At 43.3% G+C, this 23,910-nt stretch overlaps 1 protein-coding gene across 1 annotated transcript in view; it reads right to left on the bottom strand.

The window, feature by feature from the left end:
• Mthfd1 (methylenetetrahydrofolate dehydrogenase, cyclohydrolase and formyltetrahydrofolate synthetase 1) overlaps window positions 1–22,968 on the bottom strand; it is a gene marked incomplete in the record, with an annotated part of 83,545 nt that extends 60,577 nt beyond the window's left edge. The window contains 2 exon segments of the mRNA XM_017802939.2: window positions 5,114–5,198; window positions 22,760–22,968. Of these exon segments, the coding sequence (XP_017658428.1) occupies window positions 5,114–5,198; window positions 22,760–22,800 (126 nt within the window).
• Window positions 22,969–23,910: the final 942 nt, after the last annotated feature.

The following is a 23,910-nucleotide window of genomic DNA, read 5'->3' as shown; positions in this document are numbered from 1 at the left end:
AAAACCAAACAGCATACACACACAAAGGCAAAGAAGGAAAAAGGAAGAAATCATATCAATTTAAAGAGCTTAACTGGTTTTATTTGCAATTCTAAAATCAAGAACACTTCATTTCTAAAACAGAACTCATGTTACAATGAATCGAGCAGAGGAGGTTGGTTTTGTAGATAAAAAAGGAACAAAGAAAGCAGGGAAGAAAAAAAGTAAAAGAGCAGAGTCATTTCAAAGTTACTCTCTTTGCAGGGTGGGCCGCGTCAGAACTAAAGAGAAAGAGCTGATTGCTCAGACTCAGATTACAACTGAAACTAGCCTGTTTGGGGAAATTTGGCTGTTTTATCTAGGCATGATTTCCCAGGTCAGATAAACAGCTCAGTGGCACTGAACTTTAGTCTGACTGGCTCCATTTTGACTTGACATTGATCTGCCAGGGTCCAGGGCTGGATCTTAGACCAACAGTTTACAGAAACAGATTTCTTTTTTCTTTCTTTCACTTTTTCCCCCCTTTGCAGTGCTGAGGATAAAACCCAAGGCCTCATGTAGGCCAAGCAAGTACCTTATTGAGCTACACGCCCAGCCCAGAATCAGATCTCTTGCCTGTGACATTTACTTGCTTCCCACAACAAGCAATTCGTAAGAATAAGCCAAGAAATAACCAGTCCTCAAATGTACCAAGTATACACCCACCATACCTTTGGTTCTTAGTTATTTGAAAAATAAAAATAAAAAGGAAAACCAACCATAGCACAGGACATACTAGGCACAGAACCACAGGCCTTCTGCACCTTTCTTTTCAGCTAAGGTCACAGATAAACAGGTCAGGAGGAGGAGGCAATATTTAAGTACCATTCACCCTGAGAGTCTTTTTTATTTTTTAGATCTTTTAATTTAATTTTTTTAATGTGTATGAGTGATCGCCTGCATGTAAATGCACTTATGTCATGCAGTGCCCACAGAGGTCAGAAGAGGGCATCAGATCCCCTCGAACTGGAGTTAAGAGACTGTTGCTAGCTTCCATGTGGTGCTGGCTATTAAATCCGGTTCTTCAGCAAGAGCATGAAGTACTCTTAACCACTGAGCCATCTCTCCAGCCCCACCCTGAGATTCTTGATAAATGGGGGACAGAAGCTTAGCTAAGGATTAAACGATATATGTGGAGAGACAGGCATTCGAGGCGGATGAGGACTGTGTTTCTGAAAATAGTTTAAGATGAAAGCTATGTTTCTGCCATCTAAGTCAATCCTTCAAACACTCATTTGTACATTTACTTAAGCAAATACATGCCTCCCTACTGGATAAATCTGGAGATGAGGGAAGAAACTGGACAGAGAGAGACCTAAATTTGAAAGTATCCCCGATGAAGCTACAGGTCATATAAGGGAAGAAAGGAAAAGACAGAGAAAACAGGTATGGTGGCTCATGCCTGTAATTCCAGAATTTGGGAGATTAAGGCAAGAAGACTTCCCTGAGTTCAAGGCCAGTCTAGGGGTTCCAGATCATTCTGGGGTACACAGCAAGACCTTGTCTCAAAAAATTAAAGGGGAGGGGTGTTAGGGAGAAAGATTATAGTGAGCTACATTAATGTGTACATGTCCAAGCATAATGATACATTCATATAATCCCAGCACTTAGGAGGCAGAGTCAGGAGGATTACCGCAAGTTCAAGGTAGCACAGTGAGACTCTGATAGAGAAAAATAACCATCAAAACAAATAAAAATAGTGATGTTAATATATATATATATATATATGGGCTGAAGAGATGGCTCAGTGGTTAAGAGCACTGGCTACTCTTGCAGAAGACCCAGGTTTGGTTCCCAGCACCCACATGGGCGTTCACAACCAGAGGGTCTGATGCCCTCTTCTGGCTTCTGAGAGCACTGTATGTAATCCAACACCTTCTTCTGGCCTCTGAGGGCACTGCACGATACAGGTGCACTTACATACATGCAGGCAATATACTCATACACTAAAATACAAATAATAAATATATATATTTTTTAAAAGCATCTGGGGGCTAGAGAGATGGCTCAGCAGTTAAGAGTACTAGCTGCTCTTGCAGAAGACCTGGGTTCGGTTCCCAGCACCCACATGGCAGCTAACATCCACCCTTCATTCCAGTTCCAGGGTATTTAATACCCCCTTCTGGGCTCTGTGGGCATTGCTTGCACAAGTGCACTTACATACATTCAGGGAAACGCTCATATACATAAATGTTTTTTAAAAAAAGTAAATACAAAAAAAATTTTTTAAGTAGCTGTAAGAGCTAAACTATTTTTATAATACTCATCAATCCAAATAACAAATAGAGAGCAATTCTCCAAAGTATTCAGGAATGACTATTGCAATGGAAATACACCTGCCATTGTAAATGACATAATATTATGTGTGTGTGTGTGTGTATGTGTGTGTATGTGTGTGTGTTTATGTATTCGAGAACTAGTCTAAGTCTTCCCTTTTTCAGGCATGGTGGTGCATGCCTTTAATCCTAGCACTCAGGAGGCAGAAGCAGGAAGATCTCTGAGTTTGAGGCCAACCTGGTCTACACAGCAAGTTCCAAGTGAACCAGGACTGCATAGTGCAACCCTGTCTCAAAAAAAAATAGTCTTCCCTTTTACAACCACACATCTGAATGAAGCCAGATTTTCCTTTCTTCTTCTTCCTTTTTTTTTTTTTTTTGGTGATGCAAATTAAACTCTGCCTCCTGCGTGCTAAGTGAATACCACTGAGCTACATGTCCAGCCAGATTTTCTTCATACACTTCAATCAGAATAGCATATAGCAAGAGACCAAACGCAGAAACAGAAGGGAATTCAGTTATTCTATTTTGTATGACAGCAAAGTTACATAGAATTTATAGGACTAGCAAGATGGCTCAGCAAAGTGGTAAAGATACTTGCTGCTAATAAGCCTGATGACCTGAGTTTGATCCCCAGGACCCAGACTGTGGAAAGGAGAGAACTGACTCCCAAAAGTTATTCTCTGACCCCCTACACACACACACACACAACAAATTTTTTTTAAATTTACAATGCAATATCTGTTTCCTCATCAAAATTTATGATCAAAAAGTTCTAGGCTGGTGTACTGGATAGCTTTAGTGTCAACTTGACATACCTGGGTTGAGGGAACCTCAATCGGGGAATTGCCTCTATTGGACTGGCCTGTGGCCATGTCTGAGTGGCATCTTCTTGATGAGTGATGTGGGAGGGCCCAGCCCACTGTGGGTGGTGCCACCCCTGGGCAGGTGGGCCTGTGCTGCATAAGAAGGCTGAGCAGGGGCCAGGGGAGCAAGCCAGTAAGCAGAGTTCCTCCATGGCCTGTGCTCCAGCTCCTGCCTCCTGCCCTGAGTTCCTACCTTGGGCTCCTGGTTGAACTGTGACCCGGGTGATGTAAGACAAACCCTTTCCTCCCCAAGTTTAGTGGTCAGTGTTTTGTCACAGCAATGGAGAAACAAACCAGAACAGCTGGGCATGATAGTGCATGCTTGTAATCTCAGCACTCGGGAGGCTAAGGCAAGAGGATTTGAAGTTCAATATCAGACTGTAGTACAGAGCAAGACCCTGCCTGAAAAGGTTCTTTGTCAGCACATGCCTTTAATCCCAGCACTCAGGAGGCAGAGGCAGGGGGCTCTCTATGAGTTCTAGGCCAGTAAGTGCTAAATGGCGAGACCCTGTCTCAAAAAACCAAAACCAACCAACTAAACAAAAGTTCTTTTTTCATAAATATTCATGTTAACATATCAAGAGTTTCCTATTGGCACTTTGAAATAAATTATTTTCAAAATTTAATTTGAGGGGCTTGAGAGCTGACTTAGAGGTTTAGAGCTTTTGCTGTTTTTGTAGAGGGTCCTGAGTTTGGTTTGCAGAACCTATGTCAGCCCACTGATAACAGCCTATAACTCTAGCTCCATGGTATCCAACATCCTCTTCTGTACTCCAAGGGCACCTACATTCACATGTGCAAATACCCACACACAGACACATAATTAAAATTTGCTTAAATGGGGCTGGAGAGATGGATCAGCTGTTCATGCAGAGGACCCATCTTTGATTCCCAGCACCCACATGGAGGCTAACAACTGTCTGTAACACAAGTTCCAGGGGATCCAATGCTTTCTTCTGACCTCTGTGGGCACTGCACGACATGGGTACACTTACATCCATGCAAGCAATACACTCATACACATAAAAATAACAAATATTTAAAAAATTTTTAAAAGTCTTTTAAAAAGAGATAATATCCTTTATTTATTTATTTGGTCTTTTTGAGACAGGGTCTCCCTTTAGCCACAGCTAGCCTGGAACTCGCTAGGGAGACCAAGCTGGCCTCAATCTCAGAGATACCCCTCTCAAGTGCTGGGATTAAAGGCGTGTGTTACCATGCCTGGCTGAGATAATATACTTAAAAATCAAACAAACAAAAACCTTAATTTCCATTTCTAATACAGTAAATATTAATGGCTAATTTCATGAAGCAATAGTTCCTAGAGGTTTTTAAATTTTAAGAGTATAGAGAGTCCTAAGAAGAGGTAGTGATTAGCTTAGTTTTTAGAGAGTTTGCCTAGCAAGCATGTAGCCTTGGGTTCCATCTCTGGCATCACATAAAACCAGGTAAGGTGGCACATGCCTATGTCCAGCACTTGGGTGGTGGAGGCAGGAAGATCAGAAGTTTAAGGCCTTCCTTGCCTACGTAGCCTATATAGCAAGTTTGATGCCAGTTTGGGATATATAAGACCATGCCTAATGCCTATGTCCAGCACTTGGGTGGTGGAGGCAGGAAGATCAGAAGTTTAAGGTCTTCCTTGCCTACGTAGCCTATATAGCAAGTTTGATGCCAGTTTGGGATATATAAGACCTTGTTAAAAAAGAAAAAGAAAAAGAGGAAAAAAAGACTAAAGGGCCTAGAGAAAGGACACCTATACTCCCACACTTGTGAAGAGCAGAGAGCAGGGTAAACCAGCTCAGAAAGAAAGGAGCCTGCAAAGATGAACAAAGGTTGTGTATGAGGTTTCACAAGAGCCACCAAAAAGGAGGGAGGCGTCTGAGGTGCTGTTGCCTCTTGTGCTATGGAGAGGCTGGGTAAGGATGGCATTAAAGAAATAAACTGTCATAGTACCTGCAAGATTGCCAGGCCAGGTGTGAAGCCAGGTACGTGTTCCTTCATCTGAGTGACTTGGTTCTTCAGTCGTTCCCTTATTTGCCTAGAGGAACAGGGAAAGTGGAAGTTAACACTTCAGGTTGCAAGCCCATCTCTTAAGTGGATGCATCATCCTTTGGAAATTGAATACCTTTACTGTATGGATATTAAGTGGTATAATATATATTATGACCTTCCTATCAATTTCCCAAGCCTCAAGTTGACTTGGATATTTTTCCTATTGACACTGGCTGAGCTATGAGTTAGGTATAGGGCAAGTCAACTCAAAATGTCTTAGTTGGGCTAGGGGCACTTGCCTGCCATGTGTGAGGCCCTGGTTTCCATCCTCAAAAAACCAAGATTTATTAGCTGATGGCATTCAGAACCCTACAGTGAGTAAACTGAAAACCTGGACAATACTTCTGGAAGGTGCTGCTCCTCATCTTCAGCATTTCCACACTCCATGCCACCATGAAAACCTTTTATAGGGAAGAACTTCAGTTTATGCCTTTTGTTAATCTACTCCAGTAATGACCACAAGGCATCACTGAAGACAAAGGACAGAAAAATGAATACCACTCTGAATTTGGCATGAACTCATGGTATCCTAATTTGAGAAGGAATTTTCCTTACAAAATAATTTAAACTGAGCATGGTGACAGGCACCTCTCTGTAACCCCAGCACTTAGGAGGTGGTGGCAGGAGGCCAGCCACAAGTCGGAGGCCAGCTTTGTCTAGATAACGAGTTCCAACCCAGTCAGACCGATTTGGCAAGACTGTCTCAAAAAAAAGCTAAGCCACTCAGTATGTGGAGGCATGCAAACAAGGAGTTCAAGGCTATCCTTAGTTACGTAACAAGTTTGAGGCCAGCCTAGGCTACAAGAGACTATCTCAAAGAGGCGGTCATCAAAATGACTGGGCAGGTAAGGGTACTTGCCACCAAGACTAAGGGCCTGAGTTTGATCCCTAGAACCTATGTGTAAAGGGAGAGAATCACCTCCCACAACATATCCCCTGACCTCCAAACGCATAAATAAATAAATAAATAAATAAATGTAATTGAAAAAAATTTAAAGAGAAAGAATTTAACATAAAGATAAAATTATAACCTCTTATGAAACCAAAACAATCAGTTTATATAACATACGTTTTTTCAACAATATAGTAAATATCAAGTCAATTAATACATCCAGAAATGCATATTCAAAATAGCCCCAGCTTTGCTGAGTTCTAATCCAGTCAGACATGAACAGGAGTCATCTCTCTTGGCAAGCCAGTGTCGTCATCTGTTCTAGTCACCCACCTTAACATATTTGACCTACAGATACAAGCTGACACTCCCAAGCCTCTCTCTACTCATTCTAACAGGAATGTTCTCAGGTCTATCTCTCCGTACTTTCCCAAAGCTGATAGGAGATACAGAAGCTATAAGAACTAGTTTATTTGGACTAGCCTCGTAACCATCATGAATATCAAATGCCAGGCCTAGTGGCTCAGCCCTGAATCTCAACCCAAGAGGTTGAGACAGGAGGATCAAAAGTCCAAAATTTGACCAAGTGTGGTAGCATAGAGCATTAATCCCAGCACTTGAAAGGCAGAGGCAGATGGATCTCTGTGAGTTCAAGGTCAGCCTGGTCTACATAGTGAGTTCCAGGCCAGCCAGGCTATACAGTGAGACCCTATCTCAAAAAAATAAAATAAAAAATCGAAGTCTGCCTGGACTACATAGTGAGGTTCAAGATCAGTCTAGGCAACTTAGTGAGAACCTGTCTCAAAATTAAAAATAATAAAAGCTGGTATGGTGACATATCCTGCAACTCTGCAATCCCACTCAACAAGATTGAAGCAGGAGATTGCTATGAGTTCAAGACCAACTTGGGCTACGTAGGAAATACCAGGCATACCAGGGCTATATAGCAAAGACTATGTATCTCAAAAATAAAGTTACACTGTCATACCCAAGAATTCCACATTTTATTTCTAGCTAGTGACTTTGTTTTTACAAAACATTATTCTGTGCAAAAATATAGTTCAAGGGGCTGGAGAAATAGCTCAGTAATTAAGAGTACTGGCTACTCTTGAGTTTGGTTCCCAGCACACACATCATGGCTCACGACCACCAGTAACTTCAGTTCCAGGGGGTCCAACACCATCTTCAGATGTCTATGGGCATTGCACAACATGGGTGCACTTACACACATATATTTATTTATATGATGCAAAACACTCATATACGTAAAATAAAAATTTTTTAACAAAGAACATTTTCAAAAGAAGAATTAACAAGTCATAATTTTGTTGTTTTGGAACTGGGATTTGACCTGGACAGTGGGCATAGTTCTGCTCAGAAACAAGACGGGAGACCCTGCAGCTGCTGAGTTTCTTCTGGACAATCCAGACTTCGCTGCTCTGGTCAATGACAAGGAGCAGTGGTGCCCAGCAGCTGCAGGCGGTCCTGAATCAAGCTCCCGGCCTGCTTCTCCTCTCTGTCCCTCTAACCACTACATTAATGCAAAGCACTTTAGGACAGAAAACAAAACAAGACAAGAAGCACAAAGTGTCTGTTGATCAGTGCTTTATTAGGCAAGCTTCTAATCTCAGTAGTTGGGAGGCAGAAGCAAGAGGATCAGGAATTTGCTGTCATTCTCAAATGAGCAGAGCCTTGGCTAGTAGAGAATCTGTCTCAAACATTAAAAAGGCTTAGAGGGCGGTATGGTAGGCAAAAGTTTCTACTGGTTCTCCTTAACCTTACCCCAACCTAAGCAAAACCCATGTAGTAGCATTACTAGCAAAACATTAAAAAAGAAGTAAAAAGCTCAGAGAGCAGAAAAAATAACAAGAAACAAGAGTGAAAACAAAGGAACACTTCTGAACTTCTGAGATTGTCCCCTGCAGTAGGCAAAGCAGGAGAGGCTTTCTTTATGCCACTCAGATGAAAAACAATCTCACAACAGCCCAGTGAAGGATGGGCGTGGAGGCGCATGCCTTCAGTCCCAGCAAAGGCAGGTGGATCTCTGTGTGAGGCCATCCTGGTCTACATAGCTAGTTCCAGGACAGCTGGGGTTACAGGGAGACCTTGTCTCAAAAGACCAAAAACAAAAACAAAAGCAAGCAAACAAAAAACCACAAACAATAGTCCAGTGACTTTTCTGGGGCTAGGGAGCAGAGGGATGAGCAATATCAAGGCCCTAAGTAGGCAACTGATAGCCACCTGGAAACAGATCAGCAGCCAGTATAGAGGGACTGTTTTATTTTGATGTGATAAGAAGTCATCACGGGGCTTGGAACACAGTTTACATGGTCAGACTTACATTTTTAAAGGTTTGTTCTGGTTGCTGAACTGGGAAGAGTCGGGGAGGAGACAAAAACCAGGGCATCAGAAAGAAATCACTGCCAGGGCTGGACAGATGGCTCAGTGGTTAAGAAATGGCTGCTTTTGCAGAAGACCCTGGTTCAATCCCCAGCACCCACAGGAGGGCTATCAACTGTTGTAACTCCAGTTCCAGAGGATCCAATGCCCTCTTCTGACTTCCAAAGGCATTGCATGACACAGGTGCACTTACACACATGCAGGCAATACACTCATACACATAAAATATATTATTTTTTTTTTTTTTAGACAAAGAAAGGTAAATCATTGCCACTGCAAAAGTTCAAGACAGCCATGGCTGTGACTGGATCAGTGTCATTGACAGTCTGGTAAAAACTGGCTGACTTCTAGATACGTCAGCATTAAGTACAGAGAAAAATGCCACAGCTACAGAGATAATGCTGAATTTGGGGGGTTGTGAAAGAGAGATGGAAAAACTCTCAACTGAAAATATCCTAAGACCCAGAGCAGATTCATACTGAGACTGAATTTATTCACCAAATCTTATAGATTCTAAAGTGAGCATCTGAGATCTAAAGTTGGATGTCTAGGGAGAAATAAAAATAATACTTACATAGCAGGTGGCAAGATACAGGAACCTAGTGCCACAGGTGGTTTAGTTGGAAAACACTATTTTAGCTTAGTAGGTTAAGAACAGAGAACAAAATGTTCCAGAATTCTTTGCTACCATTTCAATGAGCCTTGAAGCTTTTTTTAAAAGGGAAAAAAAAAAGATTCTAGCTGGAGATCAGTTACATTGACTTTCTTAAAACTTTTCCTAACAGGCAGATTTCTCTTCTGTGTATGTGTGCATTTGTGTGTATGTATGTACACATGTATGTGCAGGTGCATGTGTATGTGGAGGACAGAGCACAACCTTGGGTATCATTTTTAATCTCACACTGGCCCACAACTCACTTAGGTTCGCAGGTCAGTGAGGCACAGGTCTCTGCCACATTACTTTTTCCTTACTTTGTTTTGTTTTGGTTTTAACTGTATTTTGTGTGTATGCACCCTACATGTATACCACAGTATATGTGTGGTTAGAGGACAACTTGTTCCCAGAAGTTCTTTCTTCTACCACATGGACCTTGGGAACTGAACTCAGGTCATCAGGCTTGGCAGCAGGAGCCTTTACCTGCTGGGGTCTGGGGATTAAACTCAGGGCCTCACGCTTGCCAGGGAAGCATCTGACCAACTGCATTATCCCTCCAGCCTGTTTATTTGGTTTGTTTGGTTTTTTATATAGGCCACCCTGACCTCAAACTTTATGGCAATGCTTCTGCCTCAGCCTACTGAATGCTGCCACATGGCTCAGAAGTTTCTAAAGTAGTCTTGGCAGGGATGTCTATTCAATTGGAAAGGTTTGTTTAAAAGCTAACATCAGCCCAGTGTACTGGTACATGCCTATAATCTCAGCTCTCAGGAGACAGAGGCAAGAAGATTGTTATGGGTGTGAGGTCTAGTCTATACAGCAAGATCCTGTATGAAAAAACAAAACCAAACAACAAAAATAAAAAGCTAAGACCCTTTAAGACAACATGGACAGAAAAGCAATAAGATGATTTGGGGGGAGGGGGTGTTGGCAGCTAGAGAAATAGCTCAGCAGTTAAGAGCAACTGGCTGTTCTTGGAAAGGATCTAAGTTCAGCTCCCAGCACCCACATAGTGGCTCACAACCACCTGTAAATCCAGTTCCTAGGGGTCTGTCTGATGCCCTCTTTTGGCTTCCATGAGTACCAGGCATGTAAGTGGTGTACATACACAGGCAAGCACTCACACATACATATAAAAATAAATGAATCTTTAAAAAAAAAAAAAAGAGATGCTCTTACGGGGACTGGAAAAAATGGTTTAAGGGTTAAGACTACTGTTCTTCCAGAGTCACAAGTTCAGTTCCCAACACCCACATCAGGTGGCTCACAACTGCTGTAACTCCAAGAGATTCAATGCCCTCCTCTGGCCTCCTCAGGCAATTGCACTGACATGCACAAAACTACACAAACACACATTTACACATAATTAAAAATTTTTAAAAAGAGATATTTTTAAATGTCCATAAACCACAACTAGCAAGAACCAGACTGTCTAGAACAAAAAAGAAACAGGTGGGAATTTCCTATTCTTGTAAGAAATTAAAAAAAAAAAAATTTTTTTTAAAAAATCAAGACTGTTGCATAAAGCCCTTAAAAAATCCCTTGGGCTTTGAGTGTCTTTTTCCAGCCCACTAATCCATTTCCCTCAGAAATGCTGTTTTCCTTTCTTTTAAACATTTAGAGTAGAAGTGTAAAAGTCAAGTAACAGCCTGCATGAGTTAGCTTTCCCCTTCTATCATGTAGCTCCTAGGGCTTAAATTCAGGCCATCAGGCTTGGCAGCACTTGTCTTTACCACCTGAACCCCTTTTCCCTTTCTTAATAAAATGTCTCTATTTCTATTATTTAAAAATATTTACTCTGGAAGCTGGAGAGATGGCTCAGCAGTTACGAGCACTGGTTGCTCTGGCAGAGGATACAGGTTTGGTTCCCAGCACCCACATGGTAGCTAACAACCATCCTTAACTCCAGTTCCAAGACATCCAGATCCCTCTTCTGGCCTCCAGGGGCCAATTTTCTGGGCAGGCTATTGAAAACTCTAAAACGAAGAGCAGAATGGTAAGGGTCAGCTACAATTGAAGTAGAGACACTACAAAACAGGAGCATGGGAAGAAAAGACATTCCCTTGTCTTTATGACGCTGGTCTGGAGGGGGTGTAAATTAAATGGCAGAGAGCCCTTCAATTTTTACAGCCCATAATTTCCAGAAAGTGTAAGGGCTATAGCAGAATAACTTCCTAATCATTACAACCTTCTAAATGATCAGCAATTTCCATAAGTTGCTTTCTTTCCATTGCCCTTAAGGTAGACCTTTCATTCATGGACTCCAGAGCAAAATGAGTGAAGAAGCATCTGGAGAAACACCCATGGTCTCTGAATAGAACTATACATACCAGATTCATAGCATCCTTCATCTACAATCTAAAATCTAAGGGAAGGCATACCTCACTTTCTATATAGGAAAAGGTGTACTAAAGTGTCAATGAAGACAGAAAAACAGAAAAAGTGGTGGAATAGCATTAAAGTCTCTTTGTTTCTAGTCAATGGACAGCAGTAAAGTACTCACAGCCAATTAGATATGACACAAGAAGTACACATGAACAGATACAAGTGCAATTTTAAGTTGATACTGGCATCTAGTGGGTAGAAATCAAGGGTGCAACTAAATACTCATCAATGCATAGGACAGCCATCCATGGCAAAGAACTCCATGACAAAGAACTATGTAGCCCAAATATTAATAATGCCCAAGGGCATGGTGGTGCATGCCTTTAATCCCAGAGCACTCGGGAGGCAGAGGCAGGCGGATCTCTGTGAGTTCAAGGCCAGCCTGGTCCACATATTGAGTTCTAGGCCATATATATTTATATATATATATATATATATTATAAATAATGTAGCAAGGGCATTTCAATACAAGCTATATGGCAGGCAAAGGAAGCATCAATAGGCATTTAGGTCCATGGCTAAGGAATGTACAAGATGGAGCTAGGTGTGGTGGCTCATGCAGGGAGGAGGCTGAGGCAGGAGGACTGCCATGAGTTCCAGGCTGGCATGGACTACAAACATGTATAGGATAAGAACAAAGCTGTCCTTAAGACAACAAAAATGCTGAAATGTAGCACAAGGTTAAGAGTAATTCTGGGGGTTGGGGATTTAGCTCAGTGGTAGAGCGCTTGCCTAGCAAGTGTAAGGCCCTGGGTTCGGTCCTCAGCGCCGAGAAAAAAAAAAAAAAGAGTAATTCTGAAACAATTCCCAAAGGCGTACAGTAGAGCTAGGGTTGTGGCACAGTGCTACAGAGCACACTAAATCTTGAGTTCAATACCCAGCTCCTTGCCTTGCAAAAAAAAAAAAATCAAACAAATTCTGAAAGTGTCCTAAAGAAAGTCCCTAAAGGGCTGGAGAGATGTTTCAGAGGTTAAGAGCACTGGCAGCTGGTAACTGTCCATAACTCCAGTTCCAGGGAATCTGACGCTATTTTCTGACCTCCACGGGCATTGCACAACCCAGGTGTACTTATATACATGCAGGCAATATACTCATACACATAAAGTAAAAATAATAAACTTGTCATCCTCCTGTCTTAGCCTCCTGAGTGATGGAATTACAGATGCACACCACTGCACCCAGGACTACTTCAAAAACTTTGTTTTGGGTTTGTTTGTTTGTTTGTTTCGGGGGGGTGTTTTTGAGACAGGGCCTCCCTGTAGCCCCAGCTGGCCTGGAACTCACTATGTAGACCAGGCCAGCATCAAGAACTCAGAGATTTGCCTGCCTCTGTCTCCTGAGTGCTGGGATTTAATGGCATGCACCACTGCACCAGGCAAAATTTGTTTTATTTAATATGTAGTTCTTCGTAAAAATAACTGTGGTTGTTAGGCCACCTACTGTTTTAAGAGCTACATATATTTTGAATTTCTAGTCAAAGTCAAATTAAAAGACAAAATTATTGGACTGGGTATGGTGGTACATGCCTATAATCCCAGCACTCAGGAGGCAGAGGCAGGTACATCTCTGTGAGTTCAAGGCCAACTTGGTCTACATAGCAAGTTCCAGGCCAGCTGGGGCTACAGGGAGACCCTTTGTCTCTTTAAAAAAAAAAAAAAAGGGTGTGTGTGTGTGTGTGTGTGTCTAAATTACCTTGTTGAAAGAAATCTGATTGTTTTCATATAGCATTAATATAGCAAAAAGCCACATTATATCAATATCTGGGAGAGCCAACTGGTTACAGCACTTTCTATTATGTGTAAGAATAAAACATTTACAGTAGAAATATTAAACTTAACACAAATATTTATTAAATTTGACAGGTATATTCAAGACATACTTGAAAGCTTAATGTGAAGAAATTAGCTTATGCTTCACTGAAAATTTATAATGTGAAGTCCTTTCATCCAATTCCCTCCCTTTTAAAGACCCATGAAAGGAAAAGCAAATTCTCCTCACTGACAGGAGAATTGGTAATTTTTAATGACTCCTCTAATCCTTAGTGGGGGTGGAGACCATCATGAGGACACACACACGACGATGCGCTAGCTACTTATTTTAAGCTTCTAGACCAGGGTTCTTCCATCTCACTCCGTACTACTGATCAGATCATTCTTCATCGTGGGGTGCACTGCAAGATGCTTAGCAGCATCCCTGGCTCTTGTCTCTAGATGCAAATAGCATACAACCTGTTCTCCCTTCCACCTGATAACCAAGAAGTCTCCAGAAAAGCTCAAGTGCCCTGGGGTAGAGGAAGGGAAGGATTGAGCCCCCCCCCCAGGGAGGGGAATAAATGGAAAGAAGTTGATTTGGTTGAGAAAGGCTTCATAAAATGCAGTATTTTTAAAAAGTAGATTACATGGGGCTAGAGAGATAGCTCAGCAGTTAAGAACACTGACTGTTCTTGCAGAAGACCGGGGTTCGAATCCCAACACCCACATGGCAGCAAACAACTGTCCATAACTCCAGTTCCAGGGGATCTGACAGCCTCTTCTGTCCTCCACAGGCATTGCACGACACGGGTGTACTTACTTACATGCAGGCAATACACACATACACATAAAAAAAATATTTTTTTAAAAAAGTAGACTAAAACCAAGCATGGTGGTATATACCTTTAATCCCAGCACTAAGGAGGAAGAGGGCCATGCTGGTCTACATTGAACGTTCCAGCCCAGGCAGGGCTGCAGAGTGAGACACTGTCTCAAAAGAGTAGACTACAGGGCTGGAGAGATGGCTCAGCAGGTTAAGGCACTTACTGCTAAGCCTGACAACCTGAGTTCAATCCCCATCACCCACACAGTGGAAGGAGAAAATTAACTCTCCAAAAGTTGTCCTCTGACCTCTAGATGCACTGTGGCATGTGCACACACACACACACAATAAAAATAAATGCAGCAAAAAAAAAAAAGTTTATTTTAAAAGGAGAACCCAGGTTCAAATCCCAGCACCCACATGGAGGTTAACAACCATTCATAACTCTAGTTCCAGGGGATCCAACACCCTCTCTGACCTCTGAGGGCATTGCAAGAGATGGGTGCATTCACACACATGCAGGCAATACACTCATATGCATAAATAAAAATAATAATTTTTAAAAGTAGATTATAAATTAGCAGTGGTGGCTCATGCTTGCAATCCAAACACCTAGGAAGCTGAGGCAGGAGGATTGCCACAAGTTCTACGTCAGCCTGGGCTATAAAGAAAGACCCTATCTCAAAAAATAAATAAAAATAAAATAAAAAAGATTAGTGGATTATAAATTCCTTAGAGAAGGGTTAACGAGGAGAAAAATACCATCAAATCCTGGTGCACACGAGGAACACGGGAAGGACCCCTGAACACCATGGTCCTACCTCCCCTACTGCCACTCACTCAGATCCAACATGTTGATGACATTAGGAATGCAGGCCACAGGGCTGGGAATGTGGTTCAGTGGTCAGGCACTTACATGGCATGCAGAGCCCTAAGTTTGAGGTCTAGTACTGTAAGAATACAGAATATAGTATTGCTAAACTTTCCATCGCCTTTCAGAAAGCCAGGCAAACAGATTTTTATGAATAATTATAGGCATGAATGTGTTGCAAAATAATCCAATTTTTAAAAATAATTCTGCAAGTCAAAACAAAAGACTTGGCTTATAAGTTGCTGTTTTTTACAAGACAGAGTTACAAGACAAGGCGGGGTGGAATACAAGGGACTAAGAAGCTGCGACCAGCTATATGCCAGCACAGGGAGACAAGGGAGAGTCCTGCCAGCGGGTCTGCCAGCACAGGTCTCCCATTCACAATCAGTCTCACTGTCTGAGGATTACCTAACTATAGACTTGGCCATTAGAGTTAGTTGTGGTGTCAAGGTACAGCTTCAAGTCCCCTGTAAACCAGTGGGGAACATCAGAGGGGAGTGTGAAAGCTTAAGCAATCTCTACCTGAAGGGGGAAGAACAGGGCAGGAGATCGTGCAAGAGAAAAGCCTCAGGAGAGAAGACTAAAGAAAACCTCAGCTAGAAAGGGGTGGGGCTGAAGAGGAGGCTCAGATTAAGAGCACTTGCAGCTCTTCCACCTGTAACATCAGCTCTAAGGGATCCATCCAATGTCCTCTTCTGGTCTCCAGGGACACCAATGTGTGCACATGCACATACACACACACACACACACACACACACACACACAATTTAAAAATGAAATTAAAAAAAAATTAAACTTCTATAAAGCTGAGCATGGTGATGTATGCCTTTAATCCCAACACACACACACACACACACACACACACACACACATACACAATTTAAAAATGAAATTTAAAAAAAATTAAACTTCTATAAAGCTGAGCATGGTGATGTATGCCTTTAATCCCACACTCAGGAGGTGGAGGCAAGCAGAAATCTGTGAGATCTAGGCCAGCCTGGTCTACATAGCATGTTCCAGGCCAGCTTGGACTCTAAGGAGACCCTGACTGAAAAAAAATGACTCAGTGGTTAAGAGAATTGCAGAAGTCCTGGGCTGAGTTCCTAGTACCCACATGATGGCTCACAACCATCCATAATTCCAGTTCCAGGAGATCTGACATCCTCTTCTGACCTCCATGGGCACTGTGTGCACAAATGCACTTACATACATTCAGGCAAAACACTCATATACATAAAATAAAAATAAATTAAAATTTTTGAAGGGTTTAGATCTTAAACTGCTTTCTCAGTAAGTAGGGATTAGTATTTGATACCAAAACTCAAATAAAAAATCATTTATCCTGGTAAGTGCCATGTTCCTGACAAGCTCTGGCAAAATACAAAAATGTTCTTCTATCTTCTGAGACTCATCAAGACACTGGAACCCACCTCTCTTACCCAGGCTTGTGGCCAGCTCACCAAGGAGAAAAAGGAATTTGGCCAACAGGCAAGAAAGTTTGATTCGGGGTATTCCTCATCGGGAGCCCTCCCATTCTCAGGAGTTCTCACTTTCCCTTAATAAATCTATATTCTCTCTGCTTACTCTGTCAATAATAATTTTTGTTTGTTTGTTTTGAGACAGGGTCTCCCTGCAGCTGGCCTGGAACTCACTACATAGACCAGGCTGGCCTCAATCTCAGAGAGATCTGCCTGCCTCTGCCTCCCAAGTGCTGGGATTAAAGGCAAATTTTTTTAATTTTTAAAAAGAATGTTTAATTTTACATAGTGAGTTCCAGGCCATCCAGGACTATAAGGAGACCCTGCCTTAAAAAGGGTCTCTAACCAATGAATAACAACAAAAAGTCTGAAAAATGACTTTCTAAAAACACTTTTTTTTTTTTTTGAGACAGGGTCTCATGTAGGCCAGGGTACACTATGTGTACCCTGTATGGCCTTGAGCTCACTATGTAGCTGAAGATGCCTTGAACCTCTGATTCTCCTACCTCTACCTTCCAAGTGCTAGGATTACGAGACTGCACTACAATGCCCAGCTTAGGACCACTTTTTTAGAAAGCAGAACTGATCAAGAAAAATGGTCCTAATGGAGGGAGAAGTTTTAATTGGAGCAAACAAAAGAGAAAGCCAAAGAAATCATACAAATGTTAACATCCATTTTGAAAGACACACGTGTGGAAGAATTATGCTTTCATCTAAAAACCAAAGCAAGGGGGTTCTTTGACACTGACACACACCTCTCTCCAGTTCAATGTACATCCTTAAAATGGTCACTCTTATGCCAGGACAAGTTTTGCCAACAATGTCAGCTTCCTCTACTCCTTCAAGAGGGACCATTGGGTTCATCACAGGTTCACTCCTCCTGACACCAGGTGGTTATTTACTAACTGGTGAGGTCAAAGGCACAGAGCACAGGCTGGGCCTTTTGATCAGCAACCCTGTTCCCTATAACACTGGCAGGCTCACAGCCCAAGTCCTTGCCCATAGGACACTTGGGAAAAAAATATGACCATAACTCTCAATAAAACTGCAGCTCCACATCACAGAAATCTCTGCCCCTCTTCCCTGCTCTGGTTTCTCTCTGGCACTTCTTGTCCCCTGACGTTGTTGCATCTGTTTATCACCTACACGTACCCATCGATCAACAAACTCTGAGGGTAGAGATTTGGACTGTTTTATTCACCATAAAAGTCTCAGGCTTTGAAGACTGCCTGCCATAAGGGAAACACGCCGTGCTGTTGAGTAATGAATAAATACCCAAAAGGACACACACCTGTCTCCAACCCCCAGGCCTCCCTAGTATATAGTCCCATAAATAAAAACAAACATGCTAGGTCTAATGGCAGAGGCTTATAATTCTATCTATTTAAGAAGCTAAGGCAAGAGGATAGAAAGTTTAAAGTTGGCCCAGGCTACAGAATGAGTTCAAGGCTAGCCTGAGCAATTTAATAAGACCCTGTCTCAAAAATAAAGTTAAAAGAAGGCTCAGTGGTCATAGGTTTTGCCTACCAAGTGCAAGCTCCAAAGTTCAAATTCAATACTAAAGGAAAATAGAATGCCTTTGGCCCAGCAAAGGACAGCAGGGACAATCACCAAGAGCCTCCACCAGCAGCCCAACCTCTTCAAGCTGTAACAGCTTCCCTCCACTTAAAAAAAAAAATTTGCTTGCATGTGTATAGGTGTACCACATTTGTGCAGTGTCCTCAGAGGATGTTAGATCCCCCAAAACAGGAGTTACAGAGGGTTGCAAGTCTCCGTTGTTGGTGCTAGGAACTGAACTTGGGTCCTCTACAAGAGCAGCAAATGTGGGTAACCATTAAGCCAGACATCTCCCCAGCCCCCAGCTTTTTAAAAAAAATTATTTTATGTGTATGAGCATTTGCCTGCATGTATGTATGTATGTGCACCACATGTGTGACTGGTACCTGTGGAGGCCAGAAGAGAGTATCCAAAGTTACAGACAGTTGTCAGTCACCATGTGGGAACTGAACCCACATCCTCTGCAGGAGCATCAAGTATTCTTGACTACTGAGCCATCCTCTATCTCTCCTGCCCCCCGTCCCTATTTTCTTCTTTGAGACAGGGTCTCACTAGGTAGCCCTAGCCAGCCTGGCCTCTGCCTCACAGAGATTCTCCTTCCTATGCCTCTTTTTTATTTTTATTTTTGGAGGCAGGGTCTCCCTATAGCCTCACCTGACCTAACTCCTCACTGGAACTATGTAGACCAGGCTGGCCCTGAACTCACAGAGATTGGCCTGCCTCTACCTCCCAAGTGCTGGTAATAAAGACATGCGCCACCACGCCTGGCCCTGCCTCTGCCTCTTGAGTGCTGGGACTAATGGTGTGCTCTACCACCTAAAAACATCTTCTAGCTCAGGATTCCCCATGTCTGTGATCCAAGCATACAGGTGCTGAAGTCTGGGTTACATCGTGAGACAGGCAGGCCACCTCTCCTTTCAGAACTTCTGTTCTCTGAGAACTGCCACTGATGCACACCAAATCCTGGAGTCAAGCTCTCCAAGAAGGTCATAGTGCCACAGTACAGCCACCGTGAGAACACATTAAAGAAAACTCCTGTGGGCCCGTAAGGTGGCTTAGCAAGCAAATGCACTTGCTGTGCATGTCGACAACCCAAGCTGGATCCCTAGAACCCATGGTAAAACGTGAAAACTAACTCCCAAAGTTGTCCGAAGATCTCGACAAATGTGCATGGCATATGCACACCTGCATACTCTCTCTCACTCACTCACACACACACACAATAATAATAAATTAAAAAAAAAAATTTAGTGCTATGGATGTGGCCCAACATCAGACCACTTGCCTAGCAAGTTCCTGGGTTTGAATCTTAGCATGATCAAACAAATAAAAAAATTAAACTTACATGGTGGTACATGCCTGTAATCTCAGCACTTCAGATATGGAAGAGAATTGAGAATCCAAGGCCAGGCTGGCCATATGAGATTCTTTTAAAAAAATTTATTTATTTTTATGTTATATATGTATTTGCTGGCGTGTATGTATACGAGTTTGAGTGTTTTGTCTGCACGTAAGTGCAGCAGTGCATGAAATACCTGCAGAAGCCAGAAGAGGGCATCAGACTAAATTATATTCACAACCAGGCTTCCAACTAGGAAGTTTATCAAGGCCACAGCAAAGGAGTTTGAACCCCAAAAAGCACTCACTACCACTGATCAGGGAAAAGCAAATTAAAATCGCTGAGATAGCACCTACCATCCATTAGGATGGCTATTATCAAAAAGGCAATGTTGACAAGATGGCTCAGTGATTAAAAATGCTTGCAGCACAAGCCTGACACCTGAGTTCAATTCCTAGATTCCCTTGTGGAAGGAGAGAATCTCCTCCCAAATGTTGTCCTCAGACCTCCACATGCATGCTGTGGCACAAGCATGCCCTCCATCCCCCCCCCCACACATCTCTCTCTCATACATACACACACATAGAAATAAAATTTTAAAAAGACAAATACTGAAATACAGAGATAAGGGAATCTTGGCACACAACTGATGGGAATATGAATTAGTATGATCACTAAAAGAAGCATGGAGGTTCCTTAAAAACTGAAAAGTACTTCAGTGGTTGAGAGCGCATGCTGCTCTTGCAGAGGACCTGAATTCAATTCCCAGCACTCATGTGAGATGGCTCACAACTGCCTAGAACTCCAGCTCCAGGAGGATCCAACACCTCTGGACTCCATAGGCAGCAGCGGCACCATGTGCACATAACCCACACACAGGTCCATATAAATGCACATTTTTTTCTGTCTTTTTGAGACAGGATCTCCCTGTAGCCAGCCCCAGCTGACCTGGAATTCACTATGTAGATCAGGCTGGCCTTGAACTCAGAGATCCACCGGCCTCTGCCTCCCAAGTGCGGGAAGGGATTAAAGGCATGCACCACCATGCCTGGCTAACATAATTTTTTTTAAAAGTCAGAAATATCCTTCAGAGACAAAACCAAGATGAAGAGATGGGCTATAGGAATCTGGCACTGTGGAGAACAGTGGCTGGTGAGGCCTGGACCTTCAACACCACTACTGCTGCCACAGACGTGAAAGAACCGAAAGACAGCAGAAACACACAATAAATGGGATAGGTTAACTTGCGTAAACAATGTATAAAACATGCACAATTTTTATGTGTATATGTGTCAGCTACATTTTTTAAAAAATCAAAATCTTAAAATTAAAAATTAAATATAATATTACCATGCTAGCAATCTTCCTGGATATGTAACCAAGATGAAAGTACCACCTAATAAAGAGGTCTGCACGCCCACAGTCATTACAGTATTATTCATATAACTAAATATTCATCAACACACAAGCAGATTCTTCTGAACCCAAGGCATCACACATGCTGGGCAAGTCCTCTACCATGAGGTAATAACCCCAGCCTCAGGAGACAAATGGATAAAGACAATATAGACATACACACTGTGGAATATGGTTAAGAGCATGCACTGCTCTTGCAGAGAGCCAGAGTTCAGTTTCCAGCACCCATGTCATGCAGTTTGCAATAGCCTGTAACTCCAGCTCCAGCAAATCCAATGTGTCTGGCCTCTGTGGGCAGCTGCACTCACATGTATACTATACACACACACACACACACACACACACTGTGGAATATTATTCAGATTTAAACAGACTTTAAAAAGGAGATCTTACCACAACATGGATGGAACTGAAGGATGTTATGTTAAAAAGCCAGACATTGCAAGGAAAATGTTGTATAATCTCACTTACAGTGGAATTTAAATTCACACAGACACCTAGAGAATAAAAGGGCTGGGATAGAAACCAGATGTATTCCAAAGAATACAAAATAACAGACAGAAAGATTAACAAGTATAGAGCTTCAACATAAAATCAGAGGACTGCAGTTTAATAAAATGACACTGTATCCAAAGAATTAAGTAAACTGACTTTAGCAATTATTGCAAAAGTAACCATGTGAAGTGGTGATAGATGCATTTACTTTACCTCAGTAACCATTTTACTACCTATATGTAACAATGTAGTCAATCTCAAATATACACATTAAGGGTTTTTTTCATTGTGTATGTGTGCTATGTACATATGAAGGTGCCAAAGGAGGCCAGCAGAGGGCAGCAGGCCAGCTGGGTCTATAGGGAGACTCAGTCTCAAAACAAAAACAAAAAAAGGAGAAAAAAAGGACTCTGGTGCAAGCACTGTGATTTCTTGTCCAAAAGCTTTGAGTTCTTTGCTTTCGTACAAGATTCACCATCTAACTCTCCATTTGTTTACCTTCCCAACCTTCTAGGAACAATGGTGTTTCATCATAATTCAAAACCTCTACCTACCTACCAAGCTAGGGGGTTACAGGTAAATTACCGTTAGCCACAGCAGTTACTTAATAACCAGTGGTGCCAAGTGTCCTAAGGGCAACCTTCAGTGAGGTCATACAGAACATTGCTTTCTCTCCTGCTTCCACACCCAACATTCCCCAACAATCGGTTCCTACACAAAAAGTCAGGAATGTAGTTCAGTGGTCAATCACACTTAAGTTCAATTCCCAACTCTCTCCCCGCCAAAAAGCAAAAAGTGTTAACTTTCTGGGAGTCCATCTGACAATCATATTTACTAGTTGAACATTCAATTCTGCAGGGACAGAACAGGTAGAGGTCACGTGGAATAGTGTCAACACACAACTAAACTTAAAAAAAAAAAATAGCTTTAGTGTGCCAGGACAGAGGGGTGGTTGTTAAAGCGCAGAGCTCGAGACCTGGGGCTGTAGCTGAGTGGCAGAGCGCTTGACTAGCTTTTGCAACACCTCAGAAGAATAGCACTGGATGGAAGAGAATTTAAAGGGCAGACTCTGGGCAGTGGGGAAAGCGCTGGAATGGAAAGAGCCCCTGTCACCCATCAACCATGCCCAGTCTTGCCACAATGGAATCACCAAACTGTAAGGAAGGCTGCGCTGGGTTTGAGTTCTGACGGCGGTTCTCCAAGCAACTCCAAGCAGCCTACATCTTTGGGAGCAGGGTCGGGCCAAGACTTGCCGCCAAAAACAGGAGAGCAGCCACCAGGCAGCCCACGGCAAACACACACTGGGCCCGGTACGGGCTTCTCCCGCTGCAGGAGACGGGTCTTCAATCCCAGGGGACCAGGTCGATGCCCCCCGCCCCCAGCCCACCTCTCCCGCCAGCGCGTCTCGCGATCACCCAGGTGCGTGGGACCCCGCACGCCCAGCTCAGCGCCCGCCACCCGTATCAGCAACTGGCAGGTGCTTACGCGGAGACCACCTTCCCGTTCAGGATTCCCGCCGGCGCCATGGCCTTTATTAGCCTGCAGCCCACGATGGCACCAGCAAAACTGAGCTCCAGTCCCTTCACGCAGAACAGCACAGCCCACGTGCTCAGCGCCCGCCCAGGGAGCCAAGCAACTGCGCCTGCGTCCGGCTCCCGGCCCGAGGCGCTCACAAGACCCGGAAGGACGAGGGCGGCCCGGGAAGAGACCAAGAAGTGTCAGAGGACGCGGGAGAGCCCGGGGCGTGAAGAAAGCTGGTGACTGGCTGGCGGCAGTGATTGGCTGCGGAAAGCGCCTGTGCAGAGCGGGCTTTAGACGGGGCGGAAACCCGCCAAACACCGAACTGTGGCTGTCGCAGAACCCGCCTAGTTTCCAGCCAATCAGAAAGCGAGTCTTGGGGGCGGGGAGGGGCGGGGCCTGATGGGGGAGGGGCCTGAGTGGAATCGTCTTGGGCTCGGGGCGGAGTCGGGACAGGGCAGTGTGGGGGCGGAGTCTGGGACGAGTTGGGGCGGGGCCTGAGCTGAACTGAACTTGTTTTCCCACGCTGGGACCACTTCCCTGTGGTTGCTGTCTCAGGTTGGCTCATTACAGCCCGCATAGCCCCGGTAAGGACAGTCTAAAATGGCAATTATGTCCCTCCCATTAGCCGTCTGACTGAGAAAGGAAGTCATCCCAGAACACTGGAATTTCCCCCCAGAACTCTTAGACAGGGAGAGGAGAAACCCTCTAGCATAGTGTCAGCCAGAGGAAAAACTTGTTTTCTGGAAAGAGATTTCACACAGCTCTAACTTGACAGATCACCTGGCAAGATAAGACTGAAGTCCAGACGACAGGTGGGACTGTGCCTTGACCCCTTGACCGCTTAGCTATGCCTGTCTGACCTTTTACTTCAACCTCATGCTCCTATTATGACCATGAAATGGATTTCTCTTTGTCCCTTTTCCCAACTGACTAAATCTCCTTTTTCTGGTTTTTACCATTGTTTGTTTCGTTGGCTTATTTAGGATGGTGGCCAGCCTGGTGTATTGGAGTGTCAGGGTCTTGGCTCTGACTCTTAACTCCAGGAACAGTATTGAGGATCGATACATAACCATTAGGTAGAGGCAAGCTAGCTACCAGTGAACTACAATCCAGTC

The sequence above is a fragment of the Nannospalax galili genome, unplaced genomic scaffold (assembly GCF_000622305.1).
Source record: "Nannospalax galili isolate Female #2095 unplaced genomic scaffold, S.galili_v1.0 scaffold285, whole genome shotgun sequence".
NCBI lineage: Eukaryota > Metazoa > Chordata > Mammalia > Rodentia > Spalacidae > Nannospalax > Nannospalax galili.
Note: the sequence above shows the minus strand (reverse complement) of the source record. Positions and strands in the feature narration are given on the sequence as shown.